The 19,832-nt window shown below is 31.8% G+C and overlaps 1 protein-coding gene across 2 annotated transcripts; it reads right to left on the bottom strand.

The window, feature by feature from the left end:
* Window positions 1-4,258: 4,258 nt before the first annotated feature.
* Window positions 4,259-9,562, bottom strand: LOC110648569 (mitochondrial dicarboxylate/tricarboxylate transporter DTC). Of its 2 annotated transcripts, XR_002493597.2 has the most exons (7): window positions 9,233-9,527; window positions 8,891-8,974; window positions 8,354-8,415; window positions 6,388-6,749; window positions 5,180-5,265; window positions 4,792-5,006; window positions 4,259-4,620 (listed from the first exon to the last, which is right to left on the bottom strand). XR_002493597.2 is itself a non-coding variant. In XM_021802854.2 (6 exons), exons 1-6 carry the CDS (start codon window positions 9,350-9,352, stop codon window positions 4,564-4,566), a joined length of 900 nt encoding a protein of 299 aa, XP_021658546.2. In that variant the 5' UTR covers window positions 9,353-9,562; the 3' UTR covers window positions 4,259-4,563. The 2 variants fall into 2 exon arrangements, 1 of the variants encoding a protein (XP_021658546.2); XM_021802854.2 differs by lacking the exon at window positions 5,180-5,265 and having other exon boundaries at window positions 9,233-9,562.
* Between the last annotated feature and the right edge of the window lie 10,270 nt (window positions 9,563-19,832).

Consider the following 19,832-nt stretch of genomic DNA (forward strand, 5'->3'; position numbering starts at 1 on the left):
TGTATCTTAAATGAATCTTTGCAAATCTTGACCAAGAACTCTCATTTATATCATGGGATCATATTTGCAAAAGATGAGCCACGGTTATAAATTGGCATTTTGGCCGGCCATGGTAAAAGCAAGTAAGAGTTGTAGAAAGTGTAAATGAGAAGAGAACAAGCTGTGAAAGTGGTGAGAAAAATTCAAAAGTCAGTAATTTAAACACTTGAGCTTGTGAGGGTTAACGCGAGTGAGATTTGGGCATTGTGGATTAATTGGGTTGAGAGAAATTCAATTGTTTTTGTAAATCTCCAAATTTCTTAGTGAAAATTATTTGATTGCCTTAGCCTATGAATGTAAGTTCTATTGCCGAACTATGTTAAATCCTTGTGTACTCTTGTGTTAATTATTTTTTCATTTTATTTTTTTCACTAAATCAATGGATAAATTCCTAAGGATTTCATCTTCGAAACAGAAAGTATTGTTATTAAACATAATTCGGAAGTTGACTTGGTGGAGTAGAAATAGTAATGGGTAGAATACCCATAAAAATTATCCTACCTGAATCCGAACCCAATTAATATTATCTAAATCCAAATCCGTTCTACACTCGTTTAAAATTTATTATCAACTATCCGAACTCATCCCAAACCCAATTATTATTACCTGAAAAAAATTCAAACCTATTTAACTTTTTATATTTTAATTAATATTTTGTATAAAAAATTATTTAACTAATAATTTATATTTTAATAATTTCATAAATATTTAAATTCTATTTTATATAAAATAAAATATATAAAAATTTATAAATATTATTATAAAAAATATATTTTATATTTAATTAAATATTTATGTAAATAGATTCAGGTAACGAATACCCAATATATAAAACCCGAACCTGACTCGAACTCAACACAGGTATTATTTTTCAAATCCGAACCTGATTATATAATACCCAAACTCATTTTATTAGAGTTCGGTTGGATCGGATACCCACAAAAATCCGACATGTTGCCATCCCTATGGTGGAGGGATAATGTCGATAAATCAATAGTTCAATAAGTGGATTATTACAAATTTAATTATATATATATATATATATATATATATATATATATATATATATATATATATATATTAAAAATTAATCAAATGTAGCACAAATTAATATAAATAAATCAATTAATCAAATTAATTAAGTTTTAATTATTTAAAATCAAATTTTCAATATTTACATCAAATTTAATATTATTTTTAAATTTTATATAAAAAGTATTCAATTTTAAATATTATTATTAATTTTTTCTAATATTTATGAGGAATATATAAAAAAAATGTATAAATGTGTAACTAAATTTTGGTATTTATAAATATTAATTATATGTTAAAAAATAAACATACACGTATTGAAATAATAAATAAACAATTATCAAGTTAGTTCAATTGGTTTAAATTTTAAAATGTTATTAATAAATTTACCTTTTTTTTTTGTAATTTTTGACTTTAATGCGCGTAATTAAAAAGTATCAAGAGCTCAATAAAACATAATTAAGAAAAAAAAAAAGAATTTCAATAGGCGACATACGAAAAGATTTTGCACTGCGTCCAGTTTTTTTTTTTTAATTTTTTTTTGTTAGAAATTTCGAACTTAATCCATACAAGAATGTACTTACGTAATAAGGTAATAAAATATATAAAAATACCATCAAATTAAATATTTTTAAGTAGGGTAATATAATTTAAATTTTAATTAATTAATATTATGTGTTTTTGCCCATGGCATAAAAATCCTTTGACCTTGTCTACCGTCTCGTTTGGTTATTAAATTTTAAATTTAAAAAGCATTTTTTTTAGATCAAGCACTATTTCATATGCTATTAAAAAAAAAATTATTATTTTAATATTTTTATAGTTAAATTTATCAAATTTAATTTTTAATACTCACGAATTAATATATTTTAAAAAATATTTTTTTAACAGTAACTATAATGGCAATGTCAAACATACTTTTATAATTATTTGCAGGATGTCTTTTTAATTAAAAATTAAATTTAAATTAAATCATATGACTTGTTTTAACAAAAATTTATAAATATAAAAAAAAAAAAATAAAGAGGGATTAGACGATGAGAACATCATCAATAACAATGGCGACCGTGGTGTCCTCTATAGTGCCCTATATTCGCCATTCCCACCGCATTCACACCATTCGAGCCGACTCCTCTTCCCAAGTATTAGAACATAAAATCAGCAAGAACTAGATTTCTTGCCATAAACCTTGGATTTCACATATTGTATCACAAGCCTAAACATCATTACATTTCAATACAAATCATGCCATTAGATTCACAATCTAGATGTTACCTCACCTATAGTGAGCTCCAAGAAATAAACTTGAGAAAGATAGCACAACGAAATAGCTTTAAATGCATATTTTGCACCACTTTAGTAACCCTCCTGTCATCAAGATTAGGCCTCAAAATTTTGCTCTTATCAAATGTGAATACTTGCTTTTTGCCAAGATGAACCAAAGACAAAATGAAGTTTTGCTTTTTTTTTTTTTTTATAATTTTTTTAGCAACATATGTATTCTCACACACACTTTTTTGCCACTAAAAGCACTCATTAGTCCTTTCTACGTACACACAACCCAACAACTAATTAGGATTGAGTAAATAAGGTTAAAATCGAAAATTAAACTGAATCATTTTAATTTGATTTTATCCTAAATCCCAAACCACTATAGAAGCCCTCCAACCATTCACTTTCACACTCTCTCCTAGCCATTTTCTCTCGGTTCCTCACAGGCCTATACCCATGCCTCCTCTCAATCTAACGAATGAGTTCGATTTCCCATAGCAGCTGGAAGTCAAGCTTTGATGCTAGAAAAGGAAGTCCACCTAACATGTTATTCACCGACAGAGAAAGAGAAGATTAGATCGATTTGCAAGCTATCTCAAGACTAGTCCTCATAAAGCCATGCCTCATTAAGACAAATGGAATATTCCGGAAAGAATAAATTCTTTCCAACGGTACAAAATTATAAGGACAACTGTCCATATTCAACATCCAATAATTATTATTAAATAATATATACATGTATAATCTCCCACTTAATATTATTTAATAATATAATATAAAAAAGAAAAAAAAATAGAGATAATTTGGTTTTGAACTTATTTAGCTATCAAGTGAATATATAAAGACTTATTTAATTTTTTTTTATATAAATATATATAATTTTATTAAAATTATGAAAAATGTCTTAAAAAACAGTAAATATAAATTTAATTTAATTCTTATAATAACAATTTTTTTTTTTTATTCCGACGGTATAGTTCTTATAGTTCTGTCTATTCCGATGAAATCACCTGGTGACTGGGATCACCGGGGCAGAGTAGAAACTTGCGGCATCTCTAGGTTGATGTTTTATCGCAGAAGCTGAAAATGTTTTATCGTAGAAGCTTTACACTTTTAACAAATGCTTGCCATTGGTCACAAAATAGTTCGAAAGCCACAACCCGTAGAGGAAGAAGCTTCACAAATTTAACATATCTTACCCTGTTTGACAATATAGGAAACTTGAGAAACATCATTCAACCAAATACGTTTGAAAGAAAGAACGCTCAACAGAAAAATAATGAAAAGAGGGGAACTGAGTGCATATAATTTCTTATTCCAATAATAAATATGAAAACATTCACAAGTAAATAATTATATTCAAATTCAATTATAATGAATTTAACTTGCAATGTAAATAGATGTCTTAATTAATAATTATTTTATATTAATTTAAATTAATAACAAATAATTTTAATATATTTTATAACAACTTAATAGATTATTATGTTATGAAAGAAAAATATTTAAAAAAATATCGTAATATAATTCAGATAGCAAGTTTTAAAATCCAAATAATCCATGACAGCAATTACAACCGAAATTTGAACCGAGATCAAAACACCAAAGGCCGAACGAAACTAAAACTAAAATGTAACTGAGATTTCAACTTTGCTCGATCTGATTCAAATCCTTAGCAAAAACTAAAACCGAACCAGATCCACACATCCTTAGTTATAATAGGCTCAGTTTCTTCTTTATCAAAATTGAACAACAAAACGAAATTGAACTATCCAGTCATTTATGTTATGCAAGTAAAACCAGTAGAGGACATTGCCCACAAAAACTAGCCATCTTTGTCAATGAATGGAGATTGCTACCTCACATGCAAAAGCCAAGAAAAAAATGGCAACTTTGATTTCAGGAACAACAGAAGTTAATGTAAAGTTCCTGTTTTATGATAAAGTTTAAAAACTTATTTCGCGTTCAATATTCTCTTCAAAAATACTTATCCATGAGAAACAACTCTTTGTTGAACTAAAAAACAAAGTCCAAAATCTGTCACTGCCCTAAAAACTAACAAGTTCAATAAAATTTTAGACATCCTACCTCGATTCCACTGTAAAAATTTTGAAATAAATTTGTTGGACTTGAAAGGGTTGTAAACAACCACTAAAACACAGGCAATGTATCCTTATTTATTAGCTTTACTCAACCGAAAATCCCCTTGTCTGCTGATGACTACAACCCCACGGATTTCTCCAGCTTTTGGATCTGGTTCAGGAATATCCATGTCATCTGCAAATGGTAATATCCAACGATCAGAACTCAAAAAAAAAACACACTTCCTCAAGCAATCAGTTCAGATCCAAGCATGTGGCATGCATATCTCTGTCTTATGAAGAGTGACAGGCATGCACACTCACTCTCAAGAACCAAAGAGAGGGAGAGACAGAAAGAGATGACTACCATGACATGGGGAGCAATTCTAACACAATAGACAGGGAAGCCAGTGTAGAATTTGAATGGTCCTCCAGACTTAAGAGTTTTCATGGCACAGTCTAAAGAACCGGTGTATGGATACTTTCCCTCGGCATCAGGTTGCATTTTCTGAATTTGAGTTTTAACATAATCAAATGGAAGACTGCAGGCTGAAGCAAAGAAACCTGAAACAGTACTTGCACCTGGAAAAAAGAACAAAAGGAGTTGTTAATCATTAGAGCATACCTATGCCAAGCATTTAAAACTTCAAAATACATACAAGGTATGGCTAATAATAAATTCAGGGTACCCAAATTGTAGTTTCAAAGGAGAATGTAACAGCCAAGTGCAATTTTATTCAGAAGTGCAAATATACCTTTTCGCATTTTGCTTTAAACTTGAAGAAGATAATAATCAACTTAAACCTCTTTATTCCGTGCTGGCAACAATGACCCCTACTAACTGGAACAACAAAAAGTTGATTTCCAGGAAGAATTAAAAGAATGTTCTAAATAACAGGACAGTAAAGATGATGGGGAGGTCAAATTCTTCTGCTTCAATTGGTTGCCAAGACTTCACTAAAATTCTCCCACGTATTATTATGTTAAGTAAGAATTATTTTTATCTGAAACTATGACAATAATCCGTAAGCAAAGCTAACATCCTAACCATTAGGCTAGTCCAGTCTTTGCAGTTTTGCTAGACATCAATCTCTAAAAATGTGATTTTTTGCACCATTTATTTTATACATCCCCAAGACACCCGTCTTTCCACAATAAAATTTAGTAATATGCATACACAGAGCATTGCCGTATCTACACAACTAGTAGATAAAATAGCAAAATGTCTAATAAAAAGACAAAACAGTGCAACTTTCTCAATCCAAAATAAGAACATTACATATAGAGTAGCCCAAAAAGAATTAGACAAACTCGAGCCTGCGGTATACGACATGCAAATAGACATTGCAGAGAGAGACAGAGAGAGAATTGCAAGCCAGCCAATCATTACAGATCAGAATACATCTAACCAAGATGCCCGCAGATTAGTACAAGCTTACAAGATAAGTATTCACAGCAAGTTTTTAACTCCAACTACAAGATTCAAGCAAGAGTATCAATTCATTTGTCATATATAACTCATTTGGAATTTAATATTGTGAAAAAGGAAATGGATGAATTAATTGAAACAAATAAAAAAAATGAAGTTTTAACTATACTAATTGTATGCATATCTGAAAGGCTTAAGCAGTATCTGAATTTAGGACAAGGTTTACATGGATAAACAGAGTAAAAACTACATCTATTTTAAAACAAATGCTTCAAAAATTTTCAAAATCTTTGATCAAATCTCTGTTGTATTTATATTCAGTACTCAGTCACTCTCTAAGTGTTGCTGGAATTATGCATTTTGGCTAACTCAAAATTTTGAAAAGGATTAAGCATGAGAAACAAAGCAGAGTCAACATGATGGTTTTAAAAAATGGCATTCTTTTGTAAAGAATATTTTCCACCAAATAACAACAGATATTTTAACAGAAAAGTTGTCATCAATCCACATGTACATATATACAATGAATCTTACCTAGCACTGTAGCAGCTTCGCCAGAACCAAGGGAATCCCTGAAAAACTCAACACTTTGATCATAAGAAGCAAGCATCCCCATGTTCAATGCCATTGCTCTCACAACTGTAGGGCCTGCACCTTTCCAGAGTGCCAAAACTCCTTCATCTGCAACAATACGATAAAGTGCATGGAAGGCATTTGTGTAATTTCGGCGCTGAGCAGCAGGCAAAGTGGCATCAGCCTGCATGCGGATAAGTGCCAAATCTGCTGGACTGCCAACGGATGCTCCAATAGCACCAGCAGTTAGCCCACACAAGGCCTTCTGATATAGAGGAAGGGGCTTCCCATCATTGGCTTCAATTGCTTTATTGGTCAAAATCCTAAGGAGAAACAAGAAAATAATCCAACAAGCTTAATAAATGTTAGATTCACAAACAAATTATTAATAAAATTTCACAAAGATAAACCAACTGAAAGAGTCAAACAATATTAAAAAAAGTAACAATGTACATATACACATACACACCCCAAATTCACCATGATAGACCAGTGCTGTTTAAGGCGCGCCCAAGGCACCAGGAGCACCAGGTGCAAGCTTCAGTTCCTCTGAAGGCAAAAAGCAGGCGACATCACTAAGGCGTGTGCCTCAGACCAGGAACAATGCACGCCTCAGCTATGTACCTTCTTGTACTTTCCTTTTCTCCTCGTGCTTTCCTTCTCTCTCTCTCTCTCTCTCTCTCTCTCTCTCTCTCTCTCTCTCAGTGTTTTAAAGGTGTTGAGGTGAGGCAACCCTCTAGTGCCTCGCCTGGGCTTGCTTCCAGAAGGAGGCCACCTCAAACTGCAAGGCACTGAGTGATGAGGCGACACCTTTGAGAAGGAACAGTAACTTCTTGGTCTTTTTTCTTCTTTTAATTATTTTTTAACAGAACAAAAAAAATTAGGCAAGTTAGGCTATGGCGCCTTCCTTTTGGACTGCCAATGGTGCTGGTTGAGGATCTCAGTCCTTTTGTTCTGTTTATTATTTCTGATATATATGTACACATTAGGCAATTTAGGCTATAGCGTGTTGCTTTAAAAAGGCTCTCGCATCGCCTCTCGCATAAGGCCATAGGGTATCTTGTCACGTTTCACCTTGATAACACTGCAGCCCACTCCCCCAACCCAACCAAAAAAAAAAAATCCACTTGGGTATTTCACAGTAAAAAATACACCCTCCCACCCCCAACCACCCCATTTGGGTTGCTAAGGCCGCTATTTTTTTTTTATATTTTTTTTAATTTTAATTTTGCCTTGGGTGGTCCTATGAATAATTCTTCTCCACCTTCATGCTTCCTTTGTCTGCTATTTGTTGCTTCTATGTTGGTGGTGTTGTTAAGTCAATAGGCAGAGGCATATTAACCAAACCCAAAACAAAATCAATCTCATTATTGGCTGAATTAAGATTTAATTAATAACTTAGGCTTTGCTTCTCTCTCACTTTTTTCTTTTTTCTTTTTTTTTTTTTGCAACTTTAACAATCTAAGTAAATAAAGCTTAAACAAATCTTAACATGTAGCCATTTCCTCTTATATCTATGACATTTTTTTTTTCAGCAGAAGAATTGAAAACAGTAAAATTTTCTTGTGTTTTCAGCAGTAGAGGGAAAAGACCTTGGCATTCAATCTTCTATTTTCCTAAGATATTAATATCTACAATAGTTTAGTTTTATTTTATTTGGATTGCAAAAATAATTTATGTATATTTTTTTCTATGCTTATTAATCCTTTGTAGATTGGCAATTTTGATAAGTTTCGTTAAATATAGCTATATCTAAGATTATTTTATTTTTGCTTTATTTTATTTTATTTTATGTGCCTCACTTCATTAAAGCGGGTGCCTAGCCTGCTACTTGCACTTTTAATTACTATGGATTAGACTTGAAATGTTAATGAACTGTATATTTAAAAAATGTCTTGCCAAATGTCAAATCTTGTCAAACACTTACTTGAATGATCCAAGTCGGGCAGTTGTATACGTAGCTTGCCTGAGTAGTCCAGCAGATAACCCCTGATCAAAATATTGTCATTTAGACACAATACAGATGTAATGCAAGTCCAAAATCCTCAGTTAGAACAACAGGTCACATCTCAAATTGAAAAGCCATAAAATTTTCATTGGCTCAGTTCCAACTAATCTATTCCAAGACAAGCAATTTGCATATCTATTCTTAAACAGATGATTATTTAGAAGCCCCCATTGTACCAACAGATAGAAAAGGTTTGAGATTCAACAATTAGACCTGGTTTATATGACACATTTCAATTTGGCAATGAAGGACCCAAATTGTGCCCATTCTAAAGCGTTATGATTGGCAACCTTGAACTTTCCACATGAAACATACACATACCCAAATCGAACATTGATATAAATATAGGCTTTTAACAAATAGATCTTAAAACGACAAAATCTAATTTCATCATTCAAGTAGACCAAAAGTTGATAACATCAAATTTCAAAATTCACTTAACTAGAAGAAGCATACCTTGTAAAAGGCACCAAAACCCTCCTCCTTTAGCATGGTCTTTGTCACCTGAGCCGCTGAACCCTGACCCAATTGAATCCTGACCTGTACCAAACCCAAAAAACAACCCATCAAAGCACAAATCAAACTCACCCAATTCAAAACAAAAACAAAAATGAATCCATTCCAAAGAAACCCATGAAATCCCAGATCTAAAACCCACCAAAAGGACCCATTACAGCTCAAAAAAGATACAAACTTTAAACTAAAAATAATAGCAAAACATGGAACTGATCTCTTAATACAAGAACAAATCCATATAGATGCATAAACAAATCTCCATAAACAAGTATATGAATATACCTTAATCATATCGATAGGTTGAATAACACAGGTGGCAAGCATGCCTGAGGCACCACCATTAACGAAAGGCTTAACGGTGGGCCATACACCAGCCGGTTGAGGCTTCTTCTCTTCTCCCATTCTCGTGTTCTGATTGGATTCCAAAGAACTACGAGAGAGAGATTCTTCGTTCTTGTGAAGGGAGTGAGGCGAGGACGCGTGAGAAAGAGACGGTATAAATATAAAGGGTACACAAACTATTGTACTGTGTTTGGGATCCTTCGTTGGGAGGAAAGAAAATATTGAGTGGAAAATAATTGGTTTTTTTAGAGGAGAAAGGGCCAAGAAAATTGTTTTGTAAATGTTAAAGGATGTTCGAAATAATTTTTATAAACAATTATTAAGAAAATTAAAAAATAAAATTTCATGTTTACATATATTGATTTTTCAAATGACGAATTAAAGAGTTAATTTTTCAATTTTTTTTAAAATTTAACTAATTTCTTTTCTAACAAAGTTTTTTAATTTTTCAATAATTTTCTAAATGAGAAACAATGATTTTTTTTTTATCAACAAAATTATATTATACTTTTAACAATTGCTATTTTTTTTTTTGCAACATGTGTTGTATATCATGATACTCAAAATATATATTCGTGATTTAACTTTTTTTTATACATAGTATAATATTATATTATATACATCAAATATATAGTATAATATTATATAGTATTATAAATATTATATTTAATTATTTAAAATAAAATTTTAATTTTAATATTATTTTAATTAATTATATAAATAAAAATATTTATTAATTTAAAAATTATTATATTTTCACTTAATCATATTTTTATAAAAATTATGTGTTATATTATTAACATATAATATTAATTTATATATATATATATATATATATATATATATATATATATATATATAGATATAAAAGTGAGAAAGAAGGGAACATTAACACCATCAAAAATATATATTAAATTTTAAAAGAAAATATTAAACATTCTTTTTGATTCTACTATTTATATAGTTTATAAAATTTTTTTGATTGTTCTATTTATATATATTTATATAGTTTAGGATTAAATCACCCTCTTGTACTCACATATTAGTTCATGTTTTAATAATAATAAATAATTAGTATGCTACTAATCTACTTTGAGAGTTTTTGTGTTATGATTGTAGGTCCTAAATTCAAGATTATGAAATTACTTCAAATCAAAGTTGAAAGAGAGCAAGGAAATGAAGCAAAGCATAATAGAATTCTACAATGTAATGTCTATTTATTTTTATACCATGTGAATTTCATTTAATTATTTATGATGACTCAAGTCTAAGTATTTCTAAAAATTTCTTAATGTCTTATTTTTACCTATTTGCCAAGGGGGAGTCAAATTAATTTTCTATTTTTGAGTGACGCAAAATTAGTTTTTGAAAGTGTCTCTATTGGAAAATTTATTGAATTAACTTTTCGATGGTTCAAACATATCAAAAATCTGATTTTAGGAGCAAAAGTTATGTTGTTTTAAAACTTTTTTATGTTTTAGTCCAGAAGGGACTTCGGCTGCCGAACTAGGGGACTTCGATTCTTACTTCAGCAGCCAAAGTCATGATTTTAAACTTATTGTTTTGGCGGGCTAACTTTTGATAGCCGAAGTAAGGGACTTCGGCAGCTGAACTTGGGTTTTAAAAGGGTTTTAAGTGGTTGAACGGCTATTTTTGCACTTAGTGCACCCTAACGGTCATTTTCTTAACAAAACTCTAAAGAGGGGCCATTTGTGACCGGAGAAAAATTACAGCAACTTACCATTTGAGAATTTATTGTGTTATAAAGCTTTTCTTTACTTTTTCTCTCTAAAACTTGAGCTTCTATAATTAATTTCTTGAGAGCTTATTGTTGAGTTGTAATTATTGTCTTCTGATAGTAAGATTGAAGTTGTTGAGAGCATTTATTATACTTGAGTGTTTTTGAGCATTAAGTTGCTTTAATGAAATAAAGGGTTCGTAAAAGAGCAAGAGTTTGCTCTTGTGATTTTATAAAAGGTTTGATCTTCACCCAAAGAAGATATCGTGAAGTTAACTCTTAAAGAGGGCCTTGAGGAGAGGATGTAGGCTTGGGATAGTCAAACATTTATAAATCCTTATGTCCATCATTCTTCTTCCTTCATTCTTTATGGTTGTTTTTCTATTAGCCTTTAATTTTTTTTTAATTAGTACCCAATTCACCCCCCTCTTGGGGTGCTATAAGGGACAACAAGTGGTATCAGAGTTAGTCTCCCTTCAACAAAGATTTAACTATCTTGGAGCAAAGATCAAACGGTAACCTCAATGCACAAAAGGGCCAATTGATGGTAAGACCCCCTTTCTTTAATGGAAATGATTTTCTCTATTGTAAGAATTGGATGTATTACTTCCTCAAATCGGAAGGAGTAGACTTATGTGATGTTGTTTAGAATGGTCCTTCACCCCAACCAAAGTTGTAAATGGTGAACATGAAGAGAAACCAAAGGGTGAATGGAGTGAGCAAGAAATGAAAAGGGTGGCTCTAAATAACAAAACAATCCATGTTTTGTTTTATGCTCTTAGTAAAAGTGAGTACAACAAAATGTGTTTAAAGTCTACAAGGAGATTTGGAATGCTTTGGCAATTACTCATGAGGGTATAAGTTAAGTGAAGGAGAACATGATGGATTCCCTAATCTATCAATATGAGTTATTCAAGATGAAATCTAATGAGACAATTAGTCAAAGGTATGATAGATTTGTGGGAATCATTAGTGGAATCAAATCTCTTGAGAAGACATTCTTTAATGAAGATCTAGTAAAGAAGATGCAAAGGAGTATTTTTAAGAAGTGGCTCCCAAAGGTGACTTCACTCAAGGATGCAAGGATTTGAGCAAATTGCAACTTGATAAACTATTGGGAAATCTCATTAACTATGAAATGACACTCAAAAGAGAGCAAGTGGAGGAATCAAGCAAAGCCAAGAAAAACATTGCTTTTAAGGTGTCTTCTAAAAACTCAAGTACTAAAGATAAAGAGTTTGATGAGGAAGAGTTGGCCTTGGTAAGAAGAAGAATAAGGAAGATGCTCTTCCAAAATAAGAAGTTCATTCCAAAGAGGATTTTCAAGAAGGATGAGGGTGAGAATAGCAAGAAGGATCCTATCATATGCTATGAGTACAACAAGTCGGGTTACATTAGAATAGAGTGTCCCAAGTTGAAGAAGCCTTCCAAGAAGTTCAAGAAAAAGGCATTTAAAGCAACATGAGATGAACCAAGTGACTCCGAAGATGAGGAGATTGGTGATAAAGTTGTCAACTTTTGCTTTATGGCATTAGAGAAAAGCTCAAATGAGGCAACTATAAGTGCTGATGTTGTTGAATTTTTTTATGATGAACTTGTTAATGCTCTTAAAGTTATGAATGAAAAGCTATAATTGAGTAATAAGAAAAATAAGCTTTTGAAAAGTGAACTAGTTAGCTTGAGAAAGGAAAGTAAGACCTCATCTAAGGATAATATACCTTTAGATAATGTTATGCAAAAATCCTTAAATGAGCTCTCACTAGAGAATGAGAAGTTGAAAGGTGAAATTCTTGAATTAAAGACTTTTCTTTCCAAATTTACTAAAGGGAAGGACAAACTTGATGTCATTTTGGACTCTCAAAGGTCCCCACGTATCAAGTATGGCCTTGGCTATAGTAAATTTGCTCAAACATCCCCTTCCAAAACTACCTTTGTGAAAGCAACTAGTTCAAGTGAGTATATTCCTCAAGAGTTTAGCCCAAAGATGTCTACTCCTAAGAGGTAAGAGCCAAAAGCAACTAGTGGCAATGCATCTAGATAGACTCCACCTCAACATTATGTCCTTAGGCAAAATGTCCATAAGGTATCTACACCTAGGAATTTGCATCTAAACAAAATTCCTATAGGGGACATGCCACTAGACCTCACAACTATCATCACACTCATAATGCCCCATGCTCACATGCTCATGGTGGACATAAAAAGAATGGTTACATGAGACCATATGCTTACTCACATGCATATAGACCAAGAACTAGAAGGTTCAATGGTCATTATCATTATTGTGGCAAGTTTGGTCACACCAACTATAGGTGTGCTATTAGAAAAGTCCATCTTGGGAATGATAGATTATTTAATGATGTTGGAGCTATTAACCCCTAGGGACTCAAGTACATTTGTAACGTCCTGAACTTCTAAGCTCTGAATAATACCATTTTCAGTCAGTAAATAGTACTATTCAAAGCCGGGTTGAGGACTAAAAATAAGAGAAAAATAAATTGAAATAAGCAGTATAAAAATCAAAGTGACCATCAGGTTATAGAGTTAAATGTCATTATCAAAAAATGTAGACTATAACTTGATGAGGGGCATTTTGGTCATTTGACATTTAGAGTTGACTTTTGACCAAAATGACAATTAAATTAAGTGAAATTAATGTAATGAAATATGAAGAAATTTTGATGAAAATTCAAATAGAGATGTATAATTGAAAGAAGAAAAGAAAAGAAATGAAAATTTAATTTTAATTATGACATAAACATAACTATATGATGACCTAATTAAAAACAAATAAGAATAAGACACATGAATTTATATAAGACAAATTTAATTAATTTCTTCTTACCATCCATTGACTTCATCTTCTTCCCTCATCCATTGTTGGCCGAACCATGATCCTTGCCTCTCCACCATTTTTACTCCTTCAAAGCTCCATTTACCTTGAAATCTCACCATATTCCCCATAGTTATCTTCAATAAAACTTGTTATTTGACCTAGCTAGAGTGATTAGAAGCAAAAAAAAGAAGAAATATTGAAGTTTGAAAGCTTGAGAAAATTCTCCAATTAAGGTATGTGCAATCCTAGCTTAAATTCTTGTTAGATTATTGAACTTGAGCTTAATTATGTAAATTCTACAAAGAAATTGAAGAAAATATGCATGAATGGTGGGGTATGATTTTGGGCCAACATGAAGGGGGGGTTGAGATTTTGATGGTTTGATGGAATTAAACATGTTTACTAGTGTGGATTGAAGTGTATACATGTTTTGTGTGATTGAAGCTTGTATGAAATTATGAATTGTGAATGTTAGGGTTTGGAGGAAGTTAGGGTCTTGGAAATTTTGGGGATTTGTGATATAATGACTAATTGATGTTCTTGTGGTCAAATATGGACCAATTAATGTGTATTGATTGTGAAATGAAGTTGGTGATTGAGTTGAATTAATGAATTGGAAGTATGGCTTTGTGCTAGAATTGTGGACCATTGAGTCCAGTAGGTTTGAATGGCTATAAGTAGAGCTACATAGCTCCAATTAGTATAAGGCCAATTGGAGAAGAAACCTAAGACATAATTCTAGAAATGTCATGAGGGAAGGTTGCTCAAAAACTAACAATAAGTTAGCCTAAATTAGGCTTGAATCAGGAAGAACACATTCTAGACCTGTAGAAATGACCATATAAATAGTGCTTGGTAAATTAGGCATAACTTACTATAGAAAACTCTAATTGGCCTAATTCTTGAACCTATGGAAACTTGAGACATAGGAAAATATTTCATATGGAGAACTTAGAGCCAAATTATGACCTTAACTCAACTAAATTGCTAGACAAATTAAGTACATAAAACCTATCCTGATTCTGGACTAAAACTTGAAATCCTAGACATTGAGCTATCCAACCAGTTTTGGCAAAAATGTCATTACTTAAGCTACAAAATTGCAAATATAGTGATTCCAAATCCAAAATGCTCATAACACATAAAACTACAACTTTCTAGAATCCAGATCCTAACTCAACTTAGGGATATTATTAGAACAAGTTAGAAGTTACAATGCTGGAATTCTTAAATTCCAGCAAATGTGCCTTATGACCTCTAAATGGTTATTTAGCCATAAATTCCTCTACAAAACTCCAAATGAAGTGATTAAAAAAGATTTGAAAACCTAAGACAAAGGCCTAAAATTTTGTTTCAGGGACCTAAAGCCAATTCTAAGCCTAAAGTGCTCAGATTCTAGTTTTAAAAACTTGTTGAATTTCTGGTAACATGGAAAGTGCAGGGTTAGTACCCTGAAACTGTATTTGGTAAATTAACCATAACTAGAGCTACAAAACTTAAAATTGAATGATTCAAAAAAGGAAATAAAGTTAAGACATAAAGGAACAACTTCTATGAAGGAAGTGTGCCCAAACAGATTTGGCATCTTGGCCAAATTGCTAGGGAAAGTTACAACCCCAATTCTGGAAATTTTTGAATCTTTCCCAAATGACTTGAAATGTGAAACTAACTTGATATAAATGGTTTAATGATTATATGAACTACATGAACATGTCATTGGGACTTATGTTCCCACTATGCATAGTGTACTAATGCTATAAAGCATGAATAACACAAGTGACAAGATATTGAAATTTATGAACACATAATGACATTAAATTTACCCTTGTATGCCTAGACTTATATGTATGGGCTGGATCGATTGACATGTCAATTAGGGGCTATAGATGCAGTACTGCCATGGCTTTTTAGCCTATTTCATGGATGATCATTAATAGGCAATGTATGCTTAATATGGTTATTCTTTTGACTTTTATACCTGCCCAGTGGCTTTATGCCTAATATGATTAATGGCTTTTATGCCTGCCCGGTGGCTTTATGCGTAATATAATTAATGGCTTTTATGCTTGCCCGCTAGCTTTATGCTTGACAGATATATACATGATAGGCACATGGAGTGTCTAACTAGTATACTCCCGTGTATCCAGTCTTAATAGTCTGTTATAGGTTGCTTGGGCAATGAAATGAAATAAGAAGATTAAATATTAAATAAATGAATAGAAAAGAACAACCAATTGTGAATTACTCATAAGTTATGAAAATGCATTCTTATGTGAACTTACACACATGAGATATGTATTTTCAATTATTTAGTTTATTTTCAATTTTATTATTGCACCACTAAGCAATATACTTAGCAAGTTGGTTTTCCACGTGTAGGTACTGGAGACAAAGATCAGTAGAGTCCAGATTGAGATTTTAATCAGATCTGTAGTAGTGGGTTGTCACCTCAGGGGTCTATTTTGGTAGGGACCATGGTTACATAGTTATGTATTTTTGTTCATTGTACATAAGTGAAAATTGTAATTAATTTTTGAGACTGTATAAGTCTTGTAATTATGTAAATCATGTACATGGTCTATATGAATGAAATGAGATTGATTTTTACATGATATTGTATGATATGAAATGATAAGTGAATGGAGATATGTTATGGATATGATGAGATAAGATTGAAATTGATATGAGATTTTGATCAGGTAATTGATTTCTAACAGGTTAACTGTTAATAAAACATGGGAGACTCTGTCCGTCTCTCCACAAAAAAAAAAAAAAAAAACCAATATTTGAAATATCACTAATAAATGGAATTTAAATTATTAACGCATAAGACAAGATAAGATAGGGTGCTCCGGCACTGAATATGATATTTCTTGCTCGGCTATACTGTAGATCCGGTAAGAGGTGTTACAAAATTTGGATACTTAAAGTTAGTTGAATTATTTTTATGTTGGGGTGCTTGAAATCCTCAAAGCTTAAAGCAAGTGATATTTGGATAGTGTATGTTAAAGACATATGATAAAAAATGCCAACCTCTTCATTTCTCTTAAAAATAAGGATGGAAGTGGGCAAGTTACCTTTGGTGATAATAGTAAAAGCAAAATTATGGGGATAGGTAAGATTAATAAGGAAAACTCTCCTATCCATGATAAAGTTCTTCTAATTGATGGTTTGATGCATAATTTGCTTAGCGTTACTCAATTATATGATAAAAGTTATAAAGTTATTTTTGAACCAAAATCATGTTTTATTTCTAGAATGTTCGATAATAAAATATTGTTTATTGGCGAAAGAGTTGAGAATATCTATGTTATTGATTTACATGCTATCTCTAACAAAGATGTCAAGTGTTCTGTGTCTATTTGTGATGACTCCTGGACTTATCATAGAAGGCTTGTATGTGCTAGCATAGAGCTTCTTGCAAACTTGAACAAGGATGAACTTGTTAAAGGGCTTCCGAAGATCAAGTTCTAAAAAGACAAAGTGTGTGATGCATGCCAGATGAGAATGCAAGTCAAGAATTCATTCAAGTCAATTCATAAGGTATCTCCTTCTAGACCCTTTCAATTGTTGCATATGTATTTGTTTGGTCCAACTAGTGTAGCTAGCTTAGGTGGCACACATTGTGCATTTTTCATAGTTAATGACTAATCTAAGTATACTTGGGTTGCTTTCCTTATTCATAAGGATTAATGTTTTGATGCTTTTGAAAGATTTTCAAAAAATATTCAAAATAAAAAAGGTTTTTTGATTTCTTCTATTAAGAGTGGTCATGGTAGAAAATTTGATAATGAAAGATTTGAAATATATTGTGACTCACTAGGGATCACACAACTTTTCATCTCCTAGGACTCCCCAATAAAATGGTGTTGTTAAAAGAAAAAATAAAACTTTTTTAGATATAGAGAGGACTATATTAAATGAATACAAATTACCTACTTATTTTTGGGTAGAGTCCATTAATATTGTTTGCTATATTTCAAATAGCGTTTTAATTAGACATTTTCTAAAGAAAATCCCTTATGAGCTTTGGAATGGCATGAAACCTAGAGTAGGCTATTTTAAAGTATTTGGTTGTAAATATTTCATTCTAAATACTAAGGATAATTTGGACAAGTTTGGCTCTAAAATCAAAGAAGGTATCCTCTTAGCATACTCTACATCTAGTAAAGCATATAGAGCATTCAATAAGAGAACCTTGGTTATTGAGGAGTCAATGCATGTTGTATTTGATGAAGCTAACCCTTTTAGTCCTAGAAAGGATGTTTCTTATGATGATGATCTTGTAGGTAACCTTGATGAGTTGACCCTTGAAGATCTTCATTCTAGTGGAGATCAAGCTCAACCCAAGGAAGATCCCTTAAAGGCATTGGAAAATGAAGTTGAGCTCCAAGAGCAATAAGGACAAATAGTTTCAGACCAAGGAGTTCAACAAGACATGCCTAAGGATTGGACCTTCAAGAAGGATTATCCCAAAGACCAAATCATTGGTGAAACTTCAAAAAGGGTAAGAACCAGATCCTCTCTTAAAAATATATGTAATAATCTTTCATTCATTTCAAAAATACAAACTAAGTCCACAAATAAGCCCATTAGAGATGAAGGTTGGGTGCTTGCTATACAAGAAGAACTCAACCAATTTGAAAGAAATAAGGTTTGGACCTTGGTTTCTAGGCCTAAGAACCATCCATCCATAGGCACCAAATGGTTGTTTAGAAATAAGCTAGAGAAGATGGCAATATAACTAGAAATAAAGCTAGGTTGGTAGCCAAAGGCTATAACCAAGAGGAGGGTATGACTATGATGAGACCTTTGCCCCCATAGCTAGATTAGAGGCCATTAGAATCTTGCTTGCATATGTATCATATACGAATTTTAAACTTTTTCAAATGAATGTGAAAAGTGCTTTTTTTTAAAATGGTTTTATTGATGAGGAGGTGTATGTTGCGCAACCTCCTGGTTTTGGAAATCATGAGTTTCCAAATTGCGTTTTTAAATTAACTAAGGCCTTGTATGGTTTGAAACAAGTTCCTAGAGTTCGGTATGAAATGGTTAGTATTTTTCTTTTGCAAAATAATTTTTTAAAAGGAAAAGTTACTACAACTCTTTTTGTCAAAAATCATTAAAATGACATCCTTATAGTGCAAATATATGTTGATAATATTATATTTAATGCTACTATAATAAGTTTTGAAGAGTGAGTTTGAGACGAGCATGATGGGAGAACTCAAATTCCTCTTTGGGCTTCAAATCAAACAAGCTAAGGATGGCATCTTCATCAACCAAGCCATGTACACCAAATAGTTAATCAAGAGCTTTGGAATGGAGAATTGTAAGCCAAATAAAACTCTAATGAGCACAAATAGCAAGCTTGACAAGGATGAAAAAGGAAAATCAATTGATGAAAAGCTTTATAGAGGTATGATTAATAGTTTCTTATACCTCATAGCTAGTAGACCAGATATTATGTTTTTTGTATGTTTATGAGCACTTTTTTAATCATGTCCTAAAGAGTCTCATTTGCATGATGTTAAACACATTCTTAAATATTTAAGAGGCATATTGCATTTAGGTTCATTGTATCCTAGAAATGCATCTTTTAATTTGTTTTCCTATTCAGATGCTGACTTTACTAGAAGCATCCTTGATAAGAAGAGTAACTCCGGTACTTATTAACTCCTGGGACACTCTTTAGTTTCTTGGTGTAGTAAGAAAAAAAATTTAGTTGCACTTTCTACCGCTGAAGCTAAATATGTGGCGACGAGTTTTTATTGTAGCCAAGTTCTTTAAATTAAGCAACAATGAAGAGACTTCAAGGTGTCTCTTGATCACATTCCTATAAAATATGATAACACAAGTGCAATCAATTTGATCAACCATACAACATTCTAGAACCAAGTATATAGATATAAGACACCATTTCAATCGTGATTATGTGTTAAATAGTAATGTTGTTCTTGAGTTTG

Source organism: Hevea brasiliensis, chromosome 4 (assembly GCF_030052815.1).
Source record: "Hevea brasiliensis isolate MT/VB/25A 57/8 chromosome 4, ASM3005281v1, whole genome shotgun sequence".
In the NCBI taxonomy this organism is placed as follows: Eukaryota; Viridiplantae; Streptophyta; class Magnoliopsida; order Malpighiales; family Euphorbiaceae; genus Hevea; species Hevea brasiliensis.

What these genes read in the sequence shown, in the direction of transcription:
- LOC110648569 (XM_021802854.2), bottom strand. Translation starts at nt 9,352, where the DNA reads ATGGGAGAAGAGAAGAAGCCTCAACCGGCTGGTGTATGGCCCACCGTT. An exon ending in GTTTTGGTGCCTTTTACAAG is followed by an intron (nt 8,416 to 8,890) that starts GTATGCTTCTTC and finishes TATTTTGATCAG; the next exon opens with GGGTTATCTGCTGGACTACT. An exon ending in CGAAGCTGCTACAGTGCTAG is followed by an intron (nt 5,007 to 6,387) that starts GTAAGATTCATT and finishes TCTTTTTTCCAG; the next exon opens with GTGCAAGTACTGTTTCAGGT.